We start from the raw sequence: 21,841 nt of genomic DNA on the forward strand, positions 1-21,841 counted from the left end.
TCATTCATTTGGACACATGGTATTTTCTAGAATTTTTAAATTTTCTATTTTCCACTTGTCATTTTATTGTATTTTTCATTTTATTAAATTAAAATTTCACATTTAATGTGTAAGGTAATATATATGTAAAGTATTTATTAGAAAAAAGTTATATATGTAATGTATTCAATACATTAAAGTCTCATTAATTTTAATAATTCAAATTTTTCTTATTTTTCTTATAATTCAAATTTTTCAAATTGTTAAAATTTTATATTTAATTTTTTTAATTAAACTCATGTAATACATGGGTTTCACACCTAGTATAACAATATAAACGCAAACAATAATGGTTTTAATTAGGTAATACAGGTATCATATGGAAAAAAACAAATAAAGAATTTAGTGATTCGAGAAAAATTATGTTTGAAGTACTAATTGAACTAATCGTTATATTTTAGTTACCTTTTAGATTTAACAAAATATCATTTTTTTTAAGAATTTACATGTTTTGTAACATTAGATTTATCTTGTTCGTTTTTATATTGATACGGAAATAAATAATAATAAATAAACGATGTTACTTATTTTGTTTGAGAAGATTGTTGTTAAGTAAATGATCTATTTCTTACATTTTACCTTAGACAAAAGACAATATCATTTTTTTCATGAAAACCTGAAAACGAAATTACAAAAAAAAAATAAATAAATAAATAAAAAATAAATAAATAACAAATAATTTCTTGTTTAGGTTAATCAATGTAAACGAGCCGAGCCGAGTCGAACTTGACACTAATCGAGCCAAACTCGTTTGAAGTTATGGAAGCTCGAGCTCGAGCTCGTTCGAGCATGGAGTATGAAGCTCAAGATCGGCTCGTTTAGAAGATTTAAAGCTCGGGATCGGCTCATTAAAGCTTTTTTGTTCGTGAGCCTAAACGAGCTTTAGCTCGGCTCGTTTGTAGCAGAGCTCAATCTCGTTAATTAACATATCTGAGCTAGTTAAATAGCTCGTTTATTAAAATTGGAAATCACAAAAAAATAATTATAAATATGCATCAACCTCAGAATGTAATTAAAATTTTTAATTTGCAATACCCCAAAATATCAACTAGAAGTCAATATTGCCACATTGTACTACTAACATGAAAATTCACGTGTAGAATTTGCAAGCCAAATATTAAAAAGTAATTAATGGGTTAAGATTCATAATCTAATACCAATATAGCAAAAAATTACCACCATTTAAAAAGGTGATAAAATATAAACTAGAAACCATCACCAAATTTTAAAAAAAAAAAAAAAAACAAAACAAAAAAAACAAAAAAAAAAACAAAAAAAAAAAAAAAAAAAAAAAAAAAAAAAAAAAACTATATACTAAGAATTTTTGCAATATTGAAAAGTCATTAACAGGTTCAACTTCATAATCACAATGCAATCACAATGCGTCAATGCCAATATACCAAAAAAAACCTTTATTTGAAAAGGAACCTGCACTAAAATAAAAATGGTTATTAGATGATCAAAAATTGTAAGTTCAAAAAATATTGGGTTATACCATTATACCTTGGACTAGCTTGCGTTCATAGCAGGTAGTACAATTTCAGTAGGAATTTCTTCCCTCTACAAAATAAAATTCAATAATTCAAAAGAATGAAATATTAGGTCTTATACGTTTCAAGTTTTAAAACATACCTTCAATTTCTTTTTTATTCCATACATTTGTCTAATCCAATCCCCTCTACAAATTAATATCCGAACCTTGTCGGGTGCCAATAAAGAGCGATATGGATCAATGACTCTACCCCCTGCGCTAAATGTTGACTCTGATGCAACCGTGGAAATAGGAACTGCAAGTACATCCATAGCCATCCGCGACAAGACCCTATATTTCAATTTGTGCATGTTCCACCATTCTGTAACACCCCCCTCTGGCACGTATCACAATATTGTCCGCTTTGGTCCACTCGGCACGAGGACTTCCCAGGGGGTCACCCATCCTGGTACTACTCCCGCCCGAGCACGCTTAACTGCAGAGTTCTTATGGGATCTGCTGCCCTCACGGCTTTAAAACGCGTTGTGACAAGGAAGGTATCCACACCCCTTATAAGTAGATGTTTCGTTCTCCTTCCAAGCCGATGTAGGATCAGGTGCAACCCACCTTCACCCCCCATTTTAGGGTTCGACGTCCCTGTCGAACACATCGACCCGTGCCCTGGCTCTGATACCATTGATGTGACACTGTCAAATTTCAGTCAAGTCAAAGTCAACTAAAGTCAACAAGTCAAACCGTTTGACTCAATTTTCCCTTGGGTACTAGAATTTACATTATGAAATTTCTACACAACTCTCTATTCTAATGAGAGATCATAAATCAAAAAGTGCGAACATCTAGATCTCCTTAACCTAAAACTGTGGTACGTGGCTAGCCAAACCGATAGAACAATGTTGCATACTCATCGGGAGTGTGTAAGATCCTTAAACAAGGCTTAACAGTGTTTACGGACCTTGCATTGCAGAGCCGGACACTCACAAATGCCACACTCGAAACCTCTCTCAATCGTTTTCACTCTATCTATCTCTATTTGAAATCTCTCCCAAAACTCTCCTTGTATGAGAAATCTCTCTAAGTATGTGAAATCTCTCCCAAATCTCTCTAAGTATGTGAAATCTCTCCCAAATCTCTCTAAGTATGTGAAACCTCTCCCAAAACTCTCTTTGTATGAGAAATCTCTCCAAGTATGTGAAATCTCTCCCAAATCTCTCTAAGTATGTGAAATCTCTCCCAAATCTCTCTAAGTATGTGAAATCTCTCCCAAATCTCTCTAAGTATGTGAAACCTCTCCCAAAACTCTCTTTGTATGAGAAATCTCTCCAAGTATGTGAAATCTCTCTCAAATATCTCTTTATATGAGAAATCTCTCCAAGAATGCCAAATCTCTCCCAAATCTCTCCAAGTATGTGAAATCTCTCCCAAATCTCTCTCCAAAGTTTCCCGTAACTTTTTAGAATCATTCGGGTCATTCTGACCCTTAACCGAGTCAAAAACGGCTTAAAACGGGGTGAAAACGAGAAAAATGGACATTAGGAACCGAAACCTCTCGAGAAGAGAGAGAAGTTTCATAGGACCCAAAGGTCCTCTTAGGGACCGAGAGCAAGAGGGCCGAACCCCGAGCCCAGGAGGAACCAAACCCGAGAGCAGGTGGAACCGAACCCGAGCCCAGGAGGAACCGAACCCGAGAGCAGGTGGAACCGAACCCGAGCCCAGTAAGAACCGAACCCGAAGGTACTGTTCATTACTGTTCATTCGGTTCATTTCGGGTCTAACTCTCGCCTTCGCCTTCGCCTCTCGCTTCCTCGCCCCTTCGTTTCCTTCTGTTCGCCTCGTTTCCGGCTACAGCCCCCAGCAAGGACCGAACCTCGGCCTAGGGACCGAGAGGTCTCGCTGGGAATGCCTTTCTTCCCGGTTTTCGCGTAGTTTTGCGTTTAAGGCTCGTTTTTAATTATTTTAACGCGGAATTTTCACTCAAAATCATATTTTAACATAATAAACCCTAAATATTCACAATTTAATCATATTTTCATAAACATCTTTATTTAATAATAAAAGCAAGTGGGTAAAGTACAAAGAGGTGGAGTGTTGACTTTGCTTTACCTTATGACACAAGCAACCACTCCCACACCCACTCTATGACCAGCCACACCTCCCCACCTTACCTAGGTCACATCAATGTCCTTTCCACTCAATTATCACTCTTTCCTACATTTTTGAGAGCTGAATATTCATCCTCTCTCCTCACTTCTCTCATTTGCTCTCATTTCACAAGAAGATCAAACTCTTTCCTCTCTCACTTTCTCTCTCTAGAAATTCAAGATTCAAGGGCTGATCTTGAGTTTTTCCTCCACATTTGGTAAGCATAATCCATTCTCTTTATGATTATCTCGCTTATTTCCACTCAAATCATGGATATCTTACACAAACTCCCTTATATTTGTGTTAGAGCTTCGAATCTTCAAGGGATTCTTTAAGTGTTCTTGGGTTGAACACTTCTCTTCTTCAACACTTATCTACTGAAATCATTCAAGGTGAGTTCATACCCCTACATTTTCATGTTTTCTCAAGTTTTCAGGGGGGAATACAAGTTAAAACACCAAGAACATAACTAAAATTTTCTAACAGCCTTCATCAGAAAAGTTCAACTCCATTCACGGACTGTTTTGGGCATCTTAAACATTTTTGTTTTCAAAACTGTACAAGGTGAAAATATTTCAAGTTTTTATCTTTAAAATGACTACTTGCACATCTCCATACGATTTTTCTACAATTTATGGTGATTTTTACAAAACTGCCTATCATTTCAAACAACAAACCGGACCAGTCTGTGATTATGGACTTTTTCACCCAAGTTGGAGGTCATTAAAAATCTTGATAAAAATTATGAGTAAACTAGACACATTTTGTGAACTCTCAGAATTTACGGATCTAGTTTTCGACTTCGTATGATTTTTCCAAAACAGTGCAGAAAAGCTAAAGTTAGCCAACAGCATATAAATATCATAACACTTTGTATTATGTTGAGCAAAGTGTATAATCATAAGTTCTAATTATTGAATGTGTTCTTTGTTAGTTTATCATCATGAACTGAAACTAAGTCAATCGTAATAAATATTATGCATTCATTTTAGAACAAGTATAATAAACTATAAAAAGTATAGTTTGATAAATTCATAACACTAATACATTTCCATAAAAGAGTTCATACATATTACATACATTTTAGATAAACTATAATAGGTATAGTTTATGATACATCACTCAACACACTCGTACAGAAAGGGTACATTCATACAGAAAAGATTTATATTCACACACATTTCACGTAAACTTGTTAACCTCTATTGTGAGACTCTCTCTCTCTCTCTCCCCGTACGTCCGAGTGCAGGATATAATTTCTGGTAGTTATAATCAGAATCTCCTTGAGGGAGAACGTGATACTTGTATATAGATCTATATTGGGTTTGACACCCCACACCTTGCTGCTAGCTACAGTGGGACCTGCAGGTCTACGGGTGACAAATGTCATTTCAGTTTTCGCGACGCCTGAGAACGTCATGGTAGGTTCACATAGTCATAGTATGATTATAGCGACTCACATAGGGATATAACAATCCATAAGTTTACAGGATTTTATTTATAAAACCTAAATGAGTTTTATGTCGATTTAAAATCACTTTTATCTCAATGAGTACAGATATTACTGTACACTTTTGGTTTTGGTAGTTACGACTACACATCATTTGAAACCACATTTATACCTTTAAGTATGGTCAATACTTGTTATTTCTCGGTCCACGGATTTAGGACTACATATATATATATATATATATATATATATATATATATATATATATATATATATATAAAGTATTAACAAACATGAGAACATACAGAAATTTTATTTAATTCAAACGCATCCATGTCCATTTAAGTACATAACATTTTCTATTAATAAGAAAGATTACTTATACATTTTGGTCTTCGATCATAAGACTACATTACACAAATTTTAAAGAAAATATCGGATTTTCTAGATACATATTCTAACGCTTTTACAAGGAAAACGATTCACTTTTCTAACGAAATCTCTTATGACACTTTTCAAAACTACTTGTATTCTCAGGAATTCAGTGAAAACAGGAAATCAACAACGTTTTGAGGATGGGACGATAAATCGTCAAACAGTTCATTTTGTATCATAATGTAATTGATGCGAATCATGTAAACATGTGCTTTGATGTAACGTTTTCAATTATATTTGTGATGGTTGTAATTACTTTGAGCACTATTATATTCATTGTTGTGATACTCTACATGAAGTCCTCCACCCCCGGACGTTTCCGCCATCCTTGGTTAGGGGGTGTGACACATTCCAAAGCACTAAACGAGGGCATTCCTCCTCCTTGGACATTATGTACGCTTTCTTCCAAGTACAAAACAAGTCAGACTTTTCTGGAACCTCCAAATCCACACTTTTAATAAACTGTCCGAATGCCTCCCAACCTGATTCAAGTGGCGTGCCTTCATTAGACATTGATGCATTGCTCCTTCCAGAAGATCCACTGGAGGAAGTTGAAGCTTCCTTAACTAAAGAATTATGCATTAATAAATAGTCAGAATACATATCCTCAAGTACCTTCTCCACTTCTTTAATGTTCCTGGTAGCTTCATTTGGTGGATACAACTTTGGATAGCTAAACTGAACCAGCTTCATCTTGAACCTAGGATCTAACACAGAAGCAATGGCCATAAGTAGGTGACACTCTCCCCAATACTTGTCGAACTTTTCTTTCATCTTAGTTTCCATTTTATGAATAAAATCATCTTTTGATTGTGCAGCTCTATCCAATGTTTCTTTCACTTTGTAAACCTCGATAAGATACAAATTTGATGTAGGATAGTCACTCCCTGAGATAATATTTGTGCACACCTTAAAAATCTTTAATATTTCACACACATTCTCCACATTTTTCCACTCATCCTCATTGGGCAAATGATGGAAATGAGGCTCATATTCTGCATATCTAACACCAACATAGAAAAAAAAAGATAAATCTTAAGATAAAAAAATTACAATATATATATATATATATATATATATATATATATGTATATATATATATATATATATATATATATATATATATATATATATATATATACACATATTAGACACTTACCTTGGAAAAACATCTTTAAACTTAAGAGTTATGGACAACATGTCATAGGTGGAGTTCCACCTGGTAGGGACATCAAGCAATAACTTTCTATCATGTACTTGAAGTTGGTGTGCAACATTTGAAAATGTCAGACGTGTTGCCTCAGAAGAATTGATATATTTCACAGCTTCACGGACTTCTTCAATGACAAAATCAATATTTGAAAGGCCATCTTTGACCAAAAGATTTAGGATATGTGCACAACACCTAACATGGAATAGTCTACCACCACATGGAAGTTTCTTCACTCTATTAAAGTTGTTTTTCAACGTATTAACTACCCTATGAGGCATTATCCACAGAGATAGAGAAGATCTTTCCCTCAATTTCCCATTCCTTCAAGCATTTGTAGATTTCATTTGCAATATCAAGCCCGGTACGAGGAGGAGGTACATGAACAAAACTTAGCACTCGCTTCTGCAATCTGAGAACAAAAGACTTACAATTCAAAAAGGTTGTCAAGTTAAGGAGAATAATATTGACAAAATCTATGCAATACCTCCAGTTCTGATCAATGAAGTGCCTAGTGATGACCATATACTCAATCTTCTGATGAGAAGACTTCCAACAATCAGTGGTCAAACTAATTTTTGAAGCAACACTTGTTAAATCTTTTAGTTTTTTCATTTCATGCTTATAGACCTTCAAACAATCTTCCTTTATTGTAGCCCTACATGTCTTTTGAAACAACGGATTAGCCCTCTTCATCATGTAAATAAATAAGTCATTCGCCACCACTGAAAACGGTTGCTCGGTACCCATTATCCAGTTAGCAATTGATTCTCTCATCTTATTAGGATCATACTTTGTATCAGGTCCGATTAAGGGAGGAGGCTTATCATATCCCATATCCACATCAATCGGCTGAAAATTAAGCATTTGTTGAGATTTTTGGTAAGCTTTACGTTTTGCACAGCTTACCAAGTGTTGTTTATATGTTGATGTAGTGCCTGATCCAACTTTAGCCAACCGCTTCTTGCAATGAATACATTCAACTTTTACCTTGCCATCAGGAAGAGCCACATCAACAAATTCTCCCCATACTGAGGATGTCCTTTGTCGCTTAGGCTTTAATTCCAACTCGTCCACAGAACCAAAATCTTCACTAGTATTTTGACATTAGGGTGGATCTCCTCGTCATTGAGGTTAATGCCTTCATGTGCATCTTGTGAGGGTTGATTATCATCACCAACACCTACTGGATTCGATGTAGAACCTTGCATTGGACTAATTGGATTTGTTTCACTTACAATTTGCATTAGTAGTGTTGTGTATTAAGATAAAACAAAAAAATGAACTCTGTAAAAAAAACCTAACCTTGTGTGGGTGTTCAACGAAGATGTACAGCCGTAGATGAACCAATTGATTTCGATCGGGAGTGAGAGAAGATAAGTACTTATCAGCTACTCCTTGGGGTAAATTAGGGTGAATATGAGGGTAAAAGTTATATTATATGCGAAAGGCCCAAGCCCCAAAGAGTGCTTATTTAATTTCAATATGATAATAATAATATATAAAATAATATAAAATGATATTATAGAATTATAAAAAAGCTCGTTAAGGCTCGCGAGCTTAAACGAGCTCTTACGTTAAAGATCGAGATCGGGCTCGTTTATTAAATGAGCTTTATTCTAGGCTCGAGATCAGGCTCATGCTCGTTAAAGCTTGGCTCGTTCCGAGCTTTTAACGATCCGAGCTCGGGTAGCTCACGAGTAGCTTGACTGGTTTACATCCCTAGGTTAATTGTGAAAATTATCTGAAAATATAAGGATTTAAAAAATATATATATAAATATTTTTCTAAATAAATACTTTGACAAATAAATGATTAAAATTTAGGCATACATAATTCCAAATTTCCAATCCACTTTCGTGGATAACAAGTTTCGCCATACACTCATGAAACTCCATTTCTGAAGTTCCATTTTTAAGAATAAAATAGTTTCGAATACTTCTTTTTTTATTCTCAAACAACTTTTGAGCGCTTTACAAGTTCATATTCGATCGAATGCCTCCGATCCAAGAGAAGATTATACGTCCATTAGTGTGTGTAACCTAAAAATCACTCCGCCTGAGCATAAAAGATCGATCAAACGATAGACAATGGCTGCTGTTTCGAAGCGCTTGGTTCAATTAGGTATCAATTCAGGGTTCCAAGCAAAATCAGTGAAGAACAACGTATACGGTTTTGCTACACCTTTTCTGGTGCCAAAACAGAGTCGATGTGATTACACTAACAGGAGACATCTCTCCCAGCTCGTAAACCCTAACGGCAGGCGTGTCTTTCTCGTTGATACATTAGCTCTGGTATGTTGCCAACCTTGATTAAGTTCAATTTTCACTTCTATATGATTAGTTTTCGTTATTGGTTGTAATACTAAGATCAAATATAGATTCGAACACAAAAGATGTTTAGGATTTCTCTTTGAATGTGCGGTGTTGGTAGATAAACCACTGTGAATAGTGTGGAACACTTATCCACAATCAGATTCATGTATAAATTGATTTTGGGCTTGTATTGTGTTTTTAGGTTAGGAGGTTAGAAGCTCAAGGAGTACCTTCAAAACAGGCTGAAGCTATAACATCTGCTATCACTGAGGTTCTTAACGACAGTTTGGAAAATGTTGCTGATACGTTTGTATCAAAAGCTGATATGCAGAAAGTAAGAAATCTCATCTTTTGCAACATCTTATCTTCTTCCAAGGGATAAATGCAATAAACAATAAAAGTGAAATTAAGTTGCTATTTCAGTATTTCTTGCATTTAGCCTATTCTCAAAAGTATTTATTTTGGATTCTTTTTTTTTTTTTTTTATTATGTAGACAGTGATGCTTCAGGAAGCACATCTTGGGAAGTTTAAATCTGAAGTACAGAGTTCACAGGTACTTTCTTAAAAGTCACCAAGTTCACAGGTACTAATAAATAATAATATGTTTATTAATTATTAAATATGTGAGAAACATGAGGGTGAATTTGTGACAAGTTAGGACTTCAAAGGGAAAGTCTCATTTCCATGACTATCTTTATTAAGTCCTTCTTTAAGCATTAAGTCAAAAAAAAAGGAACACCCATGTCTCCATTAAGTAAATAAAAGAGAAAAAATTTGTTATAGTAGTTGAATACAAAGGTTGATCCACATTTTGATGTTATTTTGTCATTTAGTTGATTAAGGAACCATTTATGAGTAAGTCCATATTCAATTTTAGGTAATTAGTCCTTCTTTGTGTATAAACTTATATACAATTTCTTTTTTTAGGCAAAATATAGAAAAGTTAACTATTTTCTGCAGTGATTAATCCAGTATACTTTTTTTTTTATTACAATTTTTTCTAGGAAATATACAGGAAAGAAAAACATACATTCACCATTTTATCTATTTAGCAACTGCACTACTGTTTTATACAGATTTAGTCAGTGAATTCTTATTATAACAATCAATAACAAAATAATAGTTCAGTAGCTAAATCAATAAAATGATGTTTTTAAGTTAGTTAAATATTTTTAGATTCCAAAAATATTGTTAGTTTGAAATATATTAACATTATTTTTACTTTTTATCGAATTGTTGCAGGAGCATCACTTTTCTATGTTGCAACGTGAGACTGAAAAGCTAAGAACTGACATAGACAAAATGCGAAGTGAACTGAGGTTATTTCCGTAATTTTTCATTTTAATTGGTTTATATATTGCCCTTTAATTGAACAAAATAATAATAAATATACAGGTATGAGATTGACAAGGTCACTGCAGGTCAACGTTTGGATTTGAATCTTGAAAGAGGGTAAGTAAAAAAAAAAAATTATTTTTATCAATTATGCTTTTATAAAAAGTAAAAACCCTCCCATTATTAATAGGTTGTGTTTTTCTAGCATTAAAAATAACATAATATAGTTTTTTTTTTTTTTTGTCTGCAATTAATATATTAGTTTTTTCTGATTATTGTAATTACATATTTAATATAAATATTTTTATATTGTTTCAGGCGTATTCGTGATGAGCTGGCCAATCAGAATGCTGAAACCACCAGCCTCACCAACAAGCTTGACCGAGTAAGACCTTGTTTCCATTTTATTTTTATCAAGTAACAAGGGTCAAAATGGTCATTTGTAGTTAACATTTGTTCCAGACTAAGGGTAAAATGGTCATTTGTAGGTAGCATTAGTTACAGACTAAGGATAAAATGGTCATTTGTAGTTAAAACATTAGTTCCACACGAAGGGCAAAATGGTCATTTACCGTCATTCATTGCAAAAAAGATCTTTATTTTGAGTAAATTACACGAATGGTCCCTATGGTTTGGGGTAATTTGCATGCTTGGTCCTTAACTTATTTTTTTAACTCGGAAGGTCCCTATGGTTTGTTTTTGTTACGCTTTTGGTCCCTACTGTTTATTTTTGTTACGCGTTTGGTCCTTATCTTATCTAAAAAGACTATTATTTAAAGAGGAAAAAATGATATGGTAGGTGAGGTAAGGTGAAGGGGTGAGATTAAGGGTGTGTTTATTTAGATAAATTAAAAAAATCAAGGGCATAATAGTCTTTTTAGGTAAGATAGGGACCAACCGCGTAACAAAAACAAACAGTAGGGACCTTCTGAGTTAAAAAAATAAGTTAGGGACCAAACGCGTAAATTACCCTAAACCATAGGGACCATTTGTGTAATTTACTCCTTTATTTTATAAAACACTTTATCGTTGACAAAAAGAAAGAAACCCACGTTTTCAATGGATAAAATGCTGTGTGAACAAAATGACGATTTTACCCTTGTTGTGGAGAAGTGTGGTTGATGTAATTTTGTAAATTTGTATGTAGGAAATTCATGGATTAAGAGCGGAATTAGAAGCAGCGAAGTATGATGTTATAAAGTATTGCATAGGAACCCTAATTTCCATATCGGCTGTTGGTCTTGCAGTCATTCGTATACTCATGTAAAACCAAAATTGCAATTCTTAACTCTATTTATTCATTCATTTCCATTTTTGGATTGAAAAAATCTAAATCTAAACTTACAAATTAGTTTGTAGATTAGGTTACTTGATTTGTGAAACATATATGGTATATGGAATCAAAAAGTTTATTATTTTGTATTGATGTTCTTTTGTACAAATATAGTCTTAATATTTTTAGTAAGTTTTGTATTAGTGTTTGGTTGTGTTAAGTTACATTTACTCTTGTTATCTTCACAAAAAAAAACATATTCAAATATTGATATATGTACCACATTTTATTATATTTGATGATACGATTTTGATTATTCAAATATCAAATAATTGTTAGATATATGGATTCAAATATCAATAGAAGTACCACTTTCCGAAATCTGTAATTCAACCTTATGTTTGGGCTATATGAATTCAGATATGGAATAATCCAAGAAAGTATTAATTAAAAACTAGTAGACTTAAATGGTTTAAGTGTGAATAAGTCTTAATTTGAATTGTTAGCAATTATCTCACATATTAAGGTACCCTTTGGCATTGGAATAGAACTTGGGACAGAAATGGATAGCATTGGATAGAGATGGACTGGATTGAACTGAAAAGTTGTTTGTATAATGTTTGGTATGACAATTAATAATTTTAATGTGTTTGCATTGTCTTTAATGTTTTTTTTTTAAAATATGTCACCATAACAAATTAAATGACAACTAATAATCTTATTAAAAAATATGCATGGATAAATTATATATAATATAAAGGCCATGTACCATGGGTATGAGATTCTCATCTTCCATTTATATTACTTTATTAAATCATGTAAAAAGAGTAAAAAGAGAAGTAAGGTGAGTTTCATAATCAAAATGATATGAGAGTTTCATGTGATTTTTACATGGTTGATTTACCATCCAAGCTTGTGATCCACAGACTAAATTAAACATGTCATTAACGGTAAGTCAATGATTCCCGATAAATCTAAAAATTTCATAGAGATTGAAATTGGCCAAAAAAAAATCTATCTAAATAACTTGTTAATGTGACTCGCATGTTTTTGCACAACTGGAAATGAAATATAGGTCTTAGTCTTAATTAAATATTTTAATTGAGTAATTATTTATTAATGATTATTTAAAGTAACTAAACAAACTCTGTTTTGATAGATATCTACAAAAGCAAACTCAGTCCACAAATCCTCTCAAGTGATAAACTGGCATTTAACAAAATTAAACCAAACATTTAACTAACCATTCGTGAAGTGTTGAAAGATCAATCTTTATTTGGATGTTTATGTTAATTTATGTTTGTTTATATTTATATATGTTTATGTTCATTGATTTGGATATTTATGTAAATTTATTTGTTTAACGAAAAAAAAAAAAAATCATTTGTTTATTTGTTCATTTGGTTTGTTTACTGGTATTTGGTAGCAAAATAAAAGAGGTAGAAGGTTATTTGAGAGTTTTTCCTGTCAAACAACATTTCATGGGAGGAAAACAATTGCCTTTTCATCAATTTATTTGTATTTTACTCTTTTATCTTACCGATTATAAATATACAAGTTCTATTGGATTGGGGACCTATACATAAACTCTGAAAAAATAAATTATTATTATAAAGAACAACAAAGGGTTATCTGGAAGAGGTTTATTTCTTTTTTAAGTGCCAGATGGAATTCTTCATTGTTTCCGTTATGTAATGGAACTGATGAATTCTGATTTGAATCCTCTCCATAAACATAATAGCTACCTGTCTCAGAAGTAAACTGCAATAAATGTTGCCACCAAATAACACATTCGCTAAAACCCTTAAAAGCGTCAACAAGAATCCAGAAAGAAAAAAAAAACTTAAAAAATCTAACCCAAAACTTGCTGTACAAAAAGTCAAAACAAAATTCCAATCGGGCAGTCCGGGCAGTGTTGTGTCACTGGTCAGAAGGAGCAGGGGCAGGAGCGGGAGCAGAATCACCCGATGATCCTCCATGGAACGACGTCGACAACCTCCCGTCTTTGTGAAACGATTCTTGCTTATTATTATTATTATTATTATTATTGTTATTATTATTATTGTAATTCCTTCGATTATTACCACCATGGAAACCCGAACCCCGATTCCGCCTTTGTCCCGAGAAACCACCTCGTTCATTTCCACCCCAATTCCCCTGATTCCGAGGTCCCCAGTTTTGGTTGCTATTTCCAGGCGGCATTGGAGTCGGAATTGGAGTTGGTGCTGGTGCTGGTGCCGGTGTAGGTGTAGGAGTTGGTGTTGGAATTGCACCTTGAACCCAACCCATGTTGGTCCCTGGTGCACCACCCTGATTCCACCCGGTGTTGACATTAACATTACCCTGGTTCCAACCGCCTTGGACCGGTCCAACCCAACCAGGGTTCCCATTTGGAGGGGCAACCCAGGTTTGATTCGGGGCAGCAACTCCAACCCCTGGAACCGGAGGCTGAGGAACCCAACCCGGGACCTGGACCCAATTTGGGTCCATGGTCCCGGTTACTTGCGGGCCCTGAACCATGGGCCCCCAAGTCATTCCAGGGTTCGGCCCAGCCCACACCATGTTCGGATTCATCCCCATTGTCCCCCAATTTACATTCGGTTGCTGCATATTCTGATTGACCGGAAACGGAAACTGTTGCGGTGGAGCCGCCACCGCCGCCATAGGTTGTGGCAAAAAGTTTCCGGCGGGGTCCTGAACCATGGCCGGACCACCGCTCCATTGGTTATACACCATCGGTTGCATCCCCATCCCCGCCATCGGAATCACTTGCGAACCACCACCATTCCAACCCTGAGGATTTTGAATTTGACTTTGACTTTGACTTTGACTTTGACTTTGACCAATCGCCGCCTGAACCATTTGTGGCTGCAACGCCACACTGCCGCCAGATGCCGCCACAATGTTCTCCGGTGCAACCGGAACCGGAGCCACCGATGTTCCCGCAGCATTCATGTCGTTATTCCCACATGGAACCAAAGGCGGGCCCAAAGAAGTAGAACCGGTATTTGGTGTTGGTGTTGGTAATTGACCCGCGGAGCTTTTAACTGGTGTGTTAGCAAAATCGGGTCCGGGTCTATTTTCGGGTGTTGGGTTTGGGTTATTTTGAAAGTTACCTTCTAATGCATCCCTCAAAAGTATTCCATCCTCTTCTTTCAGGTTTTTCTTCCATATTTTTAAATGGTCAGGAAAATACCCGTTTTTGCTCCAATTCCGCAACTTCACCAACGAAAACGGGCCTTGGATTTTACCCGACGGGTCTTTGTAATGCCACATTTTGTCCGATTCGTTTACTTTCCGGGTCGACACGGAAGTCTCTATATTAACAACCAATTTTGGCTTCTCGGATTTGATTGGTTGTTGGACAAATGGGGCCCGTTGTTCATGATCTCGTGAATTTTCGATATTCTCGAAACTTGACATGTTTTTGTTCGAGTGGTTTCGGGTAAATTCGTAATTTTTCCTGGAATTCCGTGGGGTCCCACTCCAAGATTCTTTGGAATTGGAATTGTAACTGTAATTGTAGTCTCCTCTTGGAGAAAATTGATCCCTTAATCTTTTGTTGAACCCGAAACTATCCGATCTTTTGTATAATTCTGTGAGGAACAGAAACAAGAAACAATTGTTAGAAAAAGGTGGTCAATGCAAAAAAACAGTAATGTGTAATATCTTAATTCTTTGAAAATACCTTGTCTCTTATTATCATCAGATTTAGTGTCTTCTTCAGATTCATATTCAGGATCCATAGTAGGATCATCATGTACTAAGGGAAACTCTTCTAGCCTTCGGGCACGTTCTTCGGGTCCCTTTAAAAGGTTTAATTTCTCTACACATTCTTTTAGCGTAAATGCAAGTCAAGGAATAACTCTTATATAAGACATGCGTCAAATATTCATGGTAGACTTGCATGGAATTAAAAAATGAAAAAAAAAAAAAAAGGATATTCTTTGAATCGCCCTAAATCACTTGCTCGATCACGGAGATGATTAAGCCGCACAACCTCTGTTTCAAGCCACTGCACAATTAATTTAATACATGAATTTTAATATGAATTTCTTATATTATATCATACAAACTTTTTTTTTTTTTGTTCCTTTTTAAGAATGTATCATAAGATAAACAACTTACATCGTTAACTCTTGCCACCTGAAGTTCCATGGCTTTATCCAAAATGTCTCCCTACAAAGCAATAAAAATAATTAGTTTTAATAATAACAATTCAGGATAATAATAATAATAATAATAATAATAATAATAATAATAATAATAGACACATTAAAAATTATAATGGTATAGAATAAAAGAACATAACATACCACAGTGAGTCTATTTATAAGCCCTAACTTTATACTCTGCCTCAGACGCTTGCATTCATCCTACCAAAACCACACAATTATTTAAAATATCTTCAAAATTCATATGAGAAGCCAAAAAAAGCAGAAAACAAAAGAGAGATATTTAAATGAATTACCTCTGTGAACTCCTGATTTGAAATAGTATCGATGGGTATTATTTCGGTTTTGTTAAGATTCAAGATTTCAAGCATAGCACATGTTGTCCTTTTCCCAAGTGTATATTCTGCTGCTTCACTAGTACCTATACACAAAATCATTGGAGAATCTTATATCCACAATCTTCATTAATTGTGTATAAACTACTAATAGAAAGAAATGAAAGTAATATGCAGTTATAAACAAATCAAATGAAATTAAAAAAAAAAAAAAAAATACCTGTGACTTGCACCAATCTATATATATCCTGATTCTTATTAGCTCCAGACACTCTTATTCTAACAAAAGTTCCAACAATTTTGTGATGAAACATTTCCATATCATCAAGCAAATCTTCCACCAATTTCCTCCTTAAATAGATCAAATTTATATTATGAATGTCAATTGTGGCATAAGCCTCACGATTGGTTTGTGGTTCTCTTTTATCCCCTTTCTTCCTCCCTTTCCTTTTCTTATCTTTCTGATCTTTTCCTAGGGTTTCATTAGTTTCATCATCATCAACAACACTCCCCTGAAAATCATCTACCTGAGAATCTTCTTTTGTCAAGAAGTGAGATTCTAGAAGCTTCAACATTTCAATATGTGCCACACGTGATTTCCCAAAAAGGGTTTCGAGTCTTGTGTCACAAATGATTTGACTTTTTTTATTTGGGTCACGAAGTTTGTTTCTTTTTATGTATTCGAGTAAAAGATCTTGAACTTCATATTGAGATATAACAGAACTATCACCGTTTTTCATGTGGGTTATGAATTCAAGAAGTTCTTTTGATACCCATTCAGGGGTAGAATCGTCAGAAATAGCATCGGATTTTTGCTTCTTTGTTTGTCTTCTTGTCTTTCTTGCACTTGGGTTCACGGGTGGATTGTCTGAATTACCCTCGTCTTTAACATCAGATTGTGTGATTGAAGATTCTTGTTTTTTAGCTTGGATGAGTTCGGATAAAGATAAGTCATGTTTGGCTTTTGTTTCAGTCCAATAATCCTTGAAAAGATACTCCCAGCTACTCTCATCATCAAAGTTTGCATTTTCCTACAAAATATGGAGAGAAATCAGAAAAACCAAGGGGTAGTTTGGTCATTATCCAAGAAAGCTTGTATCTTTTTATGTATTTCAAATAGCAAACCAAAAGGGCATCATCATGTGATCTCAATAAAAAGAAATCTTGTATCTTTTTATTAATTTAATCCAGTGAAGTTCAAAATTATCCCCAAGGATATGTAAGAAAACCAAGGGGTAGTTTGGTCATTATCCAAGAAAGCTTGTATCTTTTTATGTATTTCAAATAGCAAACCAAAAGGGCATCATCATGTGATCTCAATAAAAAGAAATCTTGTATCTTTTTATTGATTTAATCCAGTGAAGCTCAAAATTATCCCCAAGGATATGTAAGAAAACCAAGGGGTAGTTTGGTCATTATCCAAGAAAGCTTGTATCTTTTTATGTATTTCAAATAGCAAACCAAAAGGGCATCATCATGTGATCTCAATAAAAGGAAATCTTGTATCTTTTTATTGATTTAATCCAGTGAAGTTCAAAATTATCCCCAAGGATATGTAAGAAAACCAAGGGGTAGTTTGGTCATTATCCAAGAAAGCTTGTATCTTTTTATGTATTTCAAATAGCAAACCAAAAGGGCATCATCATGTGATCTCAATAAAAGTAAATCATGTATCTTTTTATTGATTTAATCCAGTGAACATCAAAATTATCCCTAAGGATATGTAAGAAAACCAAGGGGTAGTTTGGTCATTATCCAAGAAAGCTTGTATCTTTTTATGTATTTCAAATAACAAACCAAAAGGGCATCATCATGTGATCTCAATAAAAGGAAATCTTGTATCTTTTTATTGATTTAATCCAGTGAAGTTCAAAATTATCCCCAAGGATATGTAAGAAAACCAAGGGGTAGTTTGGTCATTATCCAAGAAAGCTTGTATCTTTTTATGTATTTCAAATAGCAAACCAAAAGGGCATCATCATGTGATCTCAATAAAAGTAAATCATGTATCTTTTTATTGATTTAATCCAGTGAACATCAAAATTATCCCTAAGGATATGTAAGAAAACCAAGGGGTAGTTTGGTCATTATCCAAGAAAGCTTGTATCTTTTTATGTATTTCAAATAACAAACCAAAAGGGCATCATCATGTGATCTCAATAAAAGGAAATCTTGTATCTTTTTATTGATTTAATCCAGTGAAGTTCAAAATTATCCCCAAGGATATGTAAGAAAACCAAGGGGTAGTTTGGTCATTATCCAAGAAAGCTTGTATCTTTTTATGTATTTCAAATAGCAAACCAAAAGGGCATCATCATGTGATCTCAATAAAAGTAAATCATGTATCTTTTTATTGATTTAATCCAGTGAACATCAAAATTATCCCTAAGGATATGTAAGAAAACCAAGGGGTAGTTTGGTCATTATCCAAGAAAGCTTGTATCTTTTTATGTATTTCAAATAACAAACCAAAAGGGCATCATCATGTGATCTCAATAAAAGGAAATCTTGTATCTTTTTATTGATTTAATCCAGTGAAGTTCAAAATTATCCCCAAGGATATGTAAGAAAACCAAGGGGTAGTTTGGTCATTATCCAAGAAAGCTTGTATCTTTTTATGTATTTCAAATAGCAAACCAAAAGGGCATCATCATGTGATCTCAATAAAAGTAAATCATGTATCTTTTTATTGATTTAATCCAGTGAACATCAAAATTATCCCTAAGGATATGTAAGAAAACCAAGGGGTAGTTTGGTCATTATCCAAGAAAGCTTGTATCTTTTTATGTATTTCAAATAACAAACCAAAAGGGCATCATCATGTGATCTCAATAAAAGGAAATCTTGTATCTTTTTATTGATTTAATCCAGTGAAGTTCAAAATTATCCCCAAGGATATGTAAGAAAACCAAGGGGTAGTTTGGTCATTATCCAAGAAAGCTTGTATCTTTTTATGTATTTCAAATAGCAAACCAAAAGGGCATCATCATGTGATCTCAATAAAAGTAAATCATGTATCTTTTTATTGATTTAATCCAGTGAACATCAAAATTATCCCTAAGGATATGTTAGAAAACATATCAGAAAACTAAAGGCTTACAAGTATCCTTGTCCTTGATGATTTCAATTTTATAACAAATACCCAAAAAAGAAGAGAAATAGTTAAAACTGAGAATACCTGATTTTCTGGATTTTCAATTAACATCACAGTTCTCATGCAAGCTTCACATAAGCCTTTCTTCTCTTTCTCTCTAACACATAACATATCAGAGGTTTTAATGCATGATTTGCACACTGAATATGTGCAAGTATAGCACATGTACTCAGCCTTTTTCTCACAGATACTACACAGATGCCAGCCTGGATTCAGAAGAGATAAAAAGAGAATTAAAAGATGGTTAAATTATTTTAGATACCAACATCAAATCCAAAGTAAAGATCTTTTACATTGTCTTCTAGAGACATAATCCACCAATCTATTTGACTTCTTTATTATCCAACATTGGCCATTTACCTTAGTTATGGAATACCCTTTTTAATAATAATTGAACAAAAAAATAGCCATTACTGAAAAGGTTATAGGCTAATCTCAAAAGTATAAACAAGGTAGTAAAGCAATAGCATACAAAACTTATATTACTAAACTTTTCTTCTTACTTGAGGTCTTGTACTTCTACTAAAAGGATTCACAAGTCTCTCATTTATGTTGATGATATATAGCATGAACACAAATGTATGCTAAATGCATAAGAAAATAGAGAATCCACTCACCACAATTCCAGCTACCCTTAGATTGGAAGAAGGCCTCATCCCGATTAACACAAGAAGGATGATAAGCTTTAGGGCAATTCCTGAAGAAAAAAAAAACGAACAACATACAATTAACACTTAACAGCTCAATACAATTAAGGCAAACCCTGTAAACCCAAATGAATCATCAATTACCACACTCACCGCCTGTCACACAGCACAAGATTTCCACCATCAAAGCAAATGAAGCAAACATCCTCCTCCATTGTTTTCCTTGTGGTGGTTTTTGAGAACTTTCCTCCTCTTTTCCGTTTTCCTCCACTGTCTTTCTTAGATGACTCTGGCAATTCAGGTTCTGTCTCAATATCTGCTTCTTGGGCTTTCTCTTCATCTTCTAAGTTTGTTTCTTCTTCAGTCTCCATTTCTGTATCTAAGGATTTCACAGACTCCATTTCAATGTCTAAAGATTTCTCAGTCTCTATGTCGGTATCTAAGGATTTCTCTTCGTCTTCCTCCATGGGTTCTTCCTCCTCGTTTTCCCCAACACCATCAACTGCCTCCTCATTTGCCACTGATGCTTCCTCCTGCAGGTCTTCTCTAACATCTTCATCGGAAACATTATCTTCTTCCTTAACAATTTCTGGAACAACTGGTTCTTCTGCCACTGCTTCATCTTCTTGGAGATTATCAATGTTTTCAACCTGCGCATCTACATGACCATCGTTTCTAACATCAGAACCGACCATTCCCTGAACATTCTCAACATCTTCCGATCGGACATTGAGACCACCATCGTTTTTAGATTGATCTGTCATTGCATCTCCTCCATCGTTATGAACAAGAACAACAGGCGACGAGAGAACGCCTCCATCATCACCGACTTTCAACACCTCAGCGTCTTCCTCCTCTTTCACCGTCTCCTTCTCATCTTCAGGTTTGCCTTCCGCTCCTACCATAATCTCGTCACCTTCATCCTCATCCTTCTCGGATTCCACAAGTTCACCGACATTGGTATCCTCACCGTCATTTCCCACCATTTCCTCTACCAACTCCGGATCACCAATCCGCTCAATCACAGCCTCCCCTCCCTCACCTCCGTCATCTTTAACCGAATATGTCAACTCACTGCCACCACACTCCACCGCTGCCACGTCAATTTCTTTGACGGCACCATCATCCTCGTCCTTGGAGTCTTGCACCACCCTCATCGGCTCAACAACAACCGAATTATCATCAACACCGCTCAATGCCGCAACCGACTCCGAGTTCCTGCAGTGAACAATAGGCTCCTCTACTTTTTCCCCCGCCGCTGCCGAATCGAACGCCTTTGAGACCTCAGATTTAGGAACAGAAACAGAGGAGTCCTCTTCTTCATGACTGTTTGATTTGGGTGCCAAATTCGATAGCTGTTTTTCAGATTGTTTATCAATACTAGTAGTGTTTTCTAACAAGATTTCATTGATTACGGTTGTTGTTGTTTCTGCTGCTATAGATTCTTGAAGGTGATTTGAGGTGGTTTCTTCTTCAACCTCCATAGCTAAAATCCCGTAAAACCCTAACCCTAAGTTTATTTTTCTTTATACAGATATAATCATGGAATGTTATGTGAGGAGTGGGAGGATCGTGATTTTGGACGCCATCTCAAATCCCTGCATTAGAAATTATATAAAATCAAATGTTTTTTTTTAATTTTTTTTTCAATCATGATTTACATCAAAAATCAAAAATTATATCTTTAATACTTTGTGCTTATGTTTGGTATGATATTTTAGGTGTAAAATAGTTATAAAATTTTGAATACAAGTATAATAATTTTTATAAAATTTTCTTTAATATATAAAGACAGAAGTCACATACACAGCAAAACAATCAAGTGAATGTTTTCGTTTCAT

General features: G+C 34.5%; 3 protein-coding genes across 3 annotated transcripts; 1 reads left to right on the top strand and 2 right to left on the bottom strand.

Annotated features, from left to right (window-relative positions):
* Positions 1–645: 645 nt before the first annotated feature.
* LOC145010357 (zinc finger BED domain-containing protein RICESLEEPER 2-like) lies at positions 646–8,012 on the bottom strand. Its single transcript, XM_078968912.1, has 8 exons — positions 7,848–8,012; positions 7,253–7,755; positions 6,715–7,089; positions 6,171–6,558; positions 6,038–6,121; positions 1,576–1,599; positions 1,388–1,467; positions 646–655 (listed from the first exon to the last, which is right to left on the bottom strand). The coding sequence occupies exons 1-8, from the start codon at positions 8,010–8,012 to the stop codon at positions 646–648; spliced, it is 1,629 nt and encodes a 542-aa protein (XP_078825038.1).
* A 676-nt stretch (positions 8,013–8,688) lies between these two features.
* Positions 8,689–11,840, top strand: LOC145012944 (uncharacterized). The gene is made up of 7 exons (XM_078971739.1): positions 8,689–9,059; positions 9,283–9,414; positions 9,575–9,634; positions 10,324–10,400; positions 10,477–10,533; positions 10,735–10,801; positions 11,564–11,840. Exons 1-7 carry the CDS (start codon positions 8,856–8,858, stop codon positions 11,681–11,683), a joined length of 717 nt encoding a protein of 238 aa, XP_078827865.1. The 5' UTR covers positions 8,689–8,855; the 3' UTR covers positions 11,684–11,840.
* A 1,622-nt stretch (positions 11,841–13,462) lies between these two features.
* LOC145011928 (uncharacterized) lies at positions 13,463–21,585 on the bottom strand. The gene is made up of 10 exons (XM_078970672.1): positions 20,154–21,585; positions 19,971–20,050; positions 19,378–19,559; positions 16,420–17,230; positions 16,161–16,285; positions 16,006–16,065; positions 15,818–15,868; positions 15,634–15,704; positions 15,378–15,532; positions 13,463–15,285 (listed from the first exon to the last, which is right to left on the bottom strand). Exons 1-10 carry the CDS (start codon positions 21,482–21,484, stop codon positions 13,610–13,612), a joined length of 4,542 nt encoding a protein of 1,513 aa, XP_078826798.1. The 5' UTR covers positions 21,485–21,585; the 3' UTR covers positions 13,463–13,609.
* Between the last annotated feature and the right edge of the window lie 256 nt (positions 21,586–21,841).

This window comes from Lactuca saligna, chromosome 8 (assembly GCF_052625555.1).
Source record: "Lactuca saligna cultivar CGN05327 chromosome 8, ASM5262555v1, whole genome shotgun sequence".
Lineage (NCBI taxonomy): Eukaryota > Viridiplantae > Streptophyta > Magnoliopsida > Asterales > Asteraceae > Lactuca > Lactuca saligna.

What these genes read in the sequence shown, in the direction of transcription:
- LOC145010357 (XM_078968912.1), bottom strand. Translation starts at nt 8,012, where the DNA reads ATGCAAATTGTAAGTGAAACAAATCCAATTAGTCCAATGCAAGGTTCT. An exon ending in TTTAAAGATGTTTTTCCAAG is followed by an intron (nt 6,559 to 6,714) that starts GTAAGTGTCTAA and finishes TGTTGGTGTTAG; the next exon opens with ATATGCAGAATATGAGCCTC. An exon ending in AGGCACGCCACTTGAATCAG is followed by an intron (nt 1,600 to 6,037) that starts GTTGGGAGGCAT and finishes TTTATTTTGTAG; the next exon opens with AGGGAAGAAATTCCTACTGA.
- LOC145012944 (XM_078971739.1), top strand. Translation starts at nt 8,856, where the DNA reads ATGGCTGCTGTTTCGAAGCGCTTGGTTCAATTAGGTATCAATTCAGGG. An exon ending in TCGTTGATACATTAGCTCTG is followed by an intron (nt 9,060 to 9,282) that starts GTATGTTGCCAA and finishes TTGTGTTTTTAG; the next exon opens with GTTAGGAGGTTAGAAGCTCA. An exon ending in GATTTGAATCTTGAAAGAGG is followed by an intron (nt 10,534 to 10,734) that starts GTAAGTAAAAAA and finishes ATATTGTTTCAG; the next exon opens with GCGTATTCGTGATGAGCTGG.
- LOC145011928 (XM_078970672.1), bottom strand. Translation starts at nt 21,484, where the DNA reads ATGGAGGTTGAAGAAGAAACCACCTCAAATCACCTTCAAGAATCTATA. An exon ending in CAAATCAGGAGTTCACAGAG is followed by an intron (nt 16,066 to 16,160) that starts GTAATTCATTTA and finishes TGGTTTTGGTAG; the next exon opens with GATGAATGCAAGCGTCTGAG. An exon ending in TTATAAATAGACTCACTGTG is followed by an intron (nt 15,869 to 16,005) that starts GTATGTTATGTT and finishes ATTGCTTTGTAG; the next exon opens with GGAGACATTTTGGATAAAGC.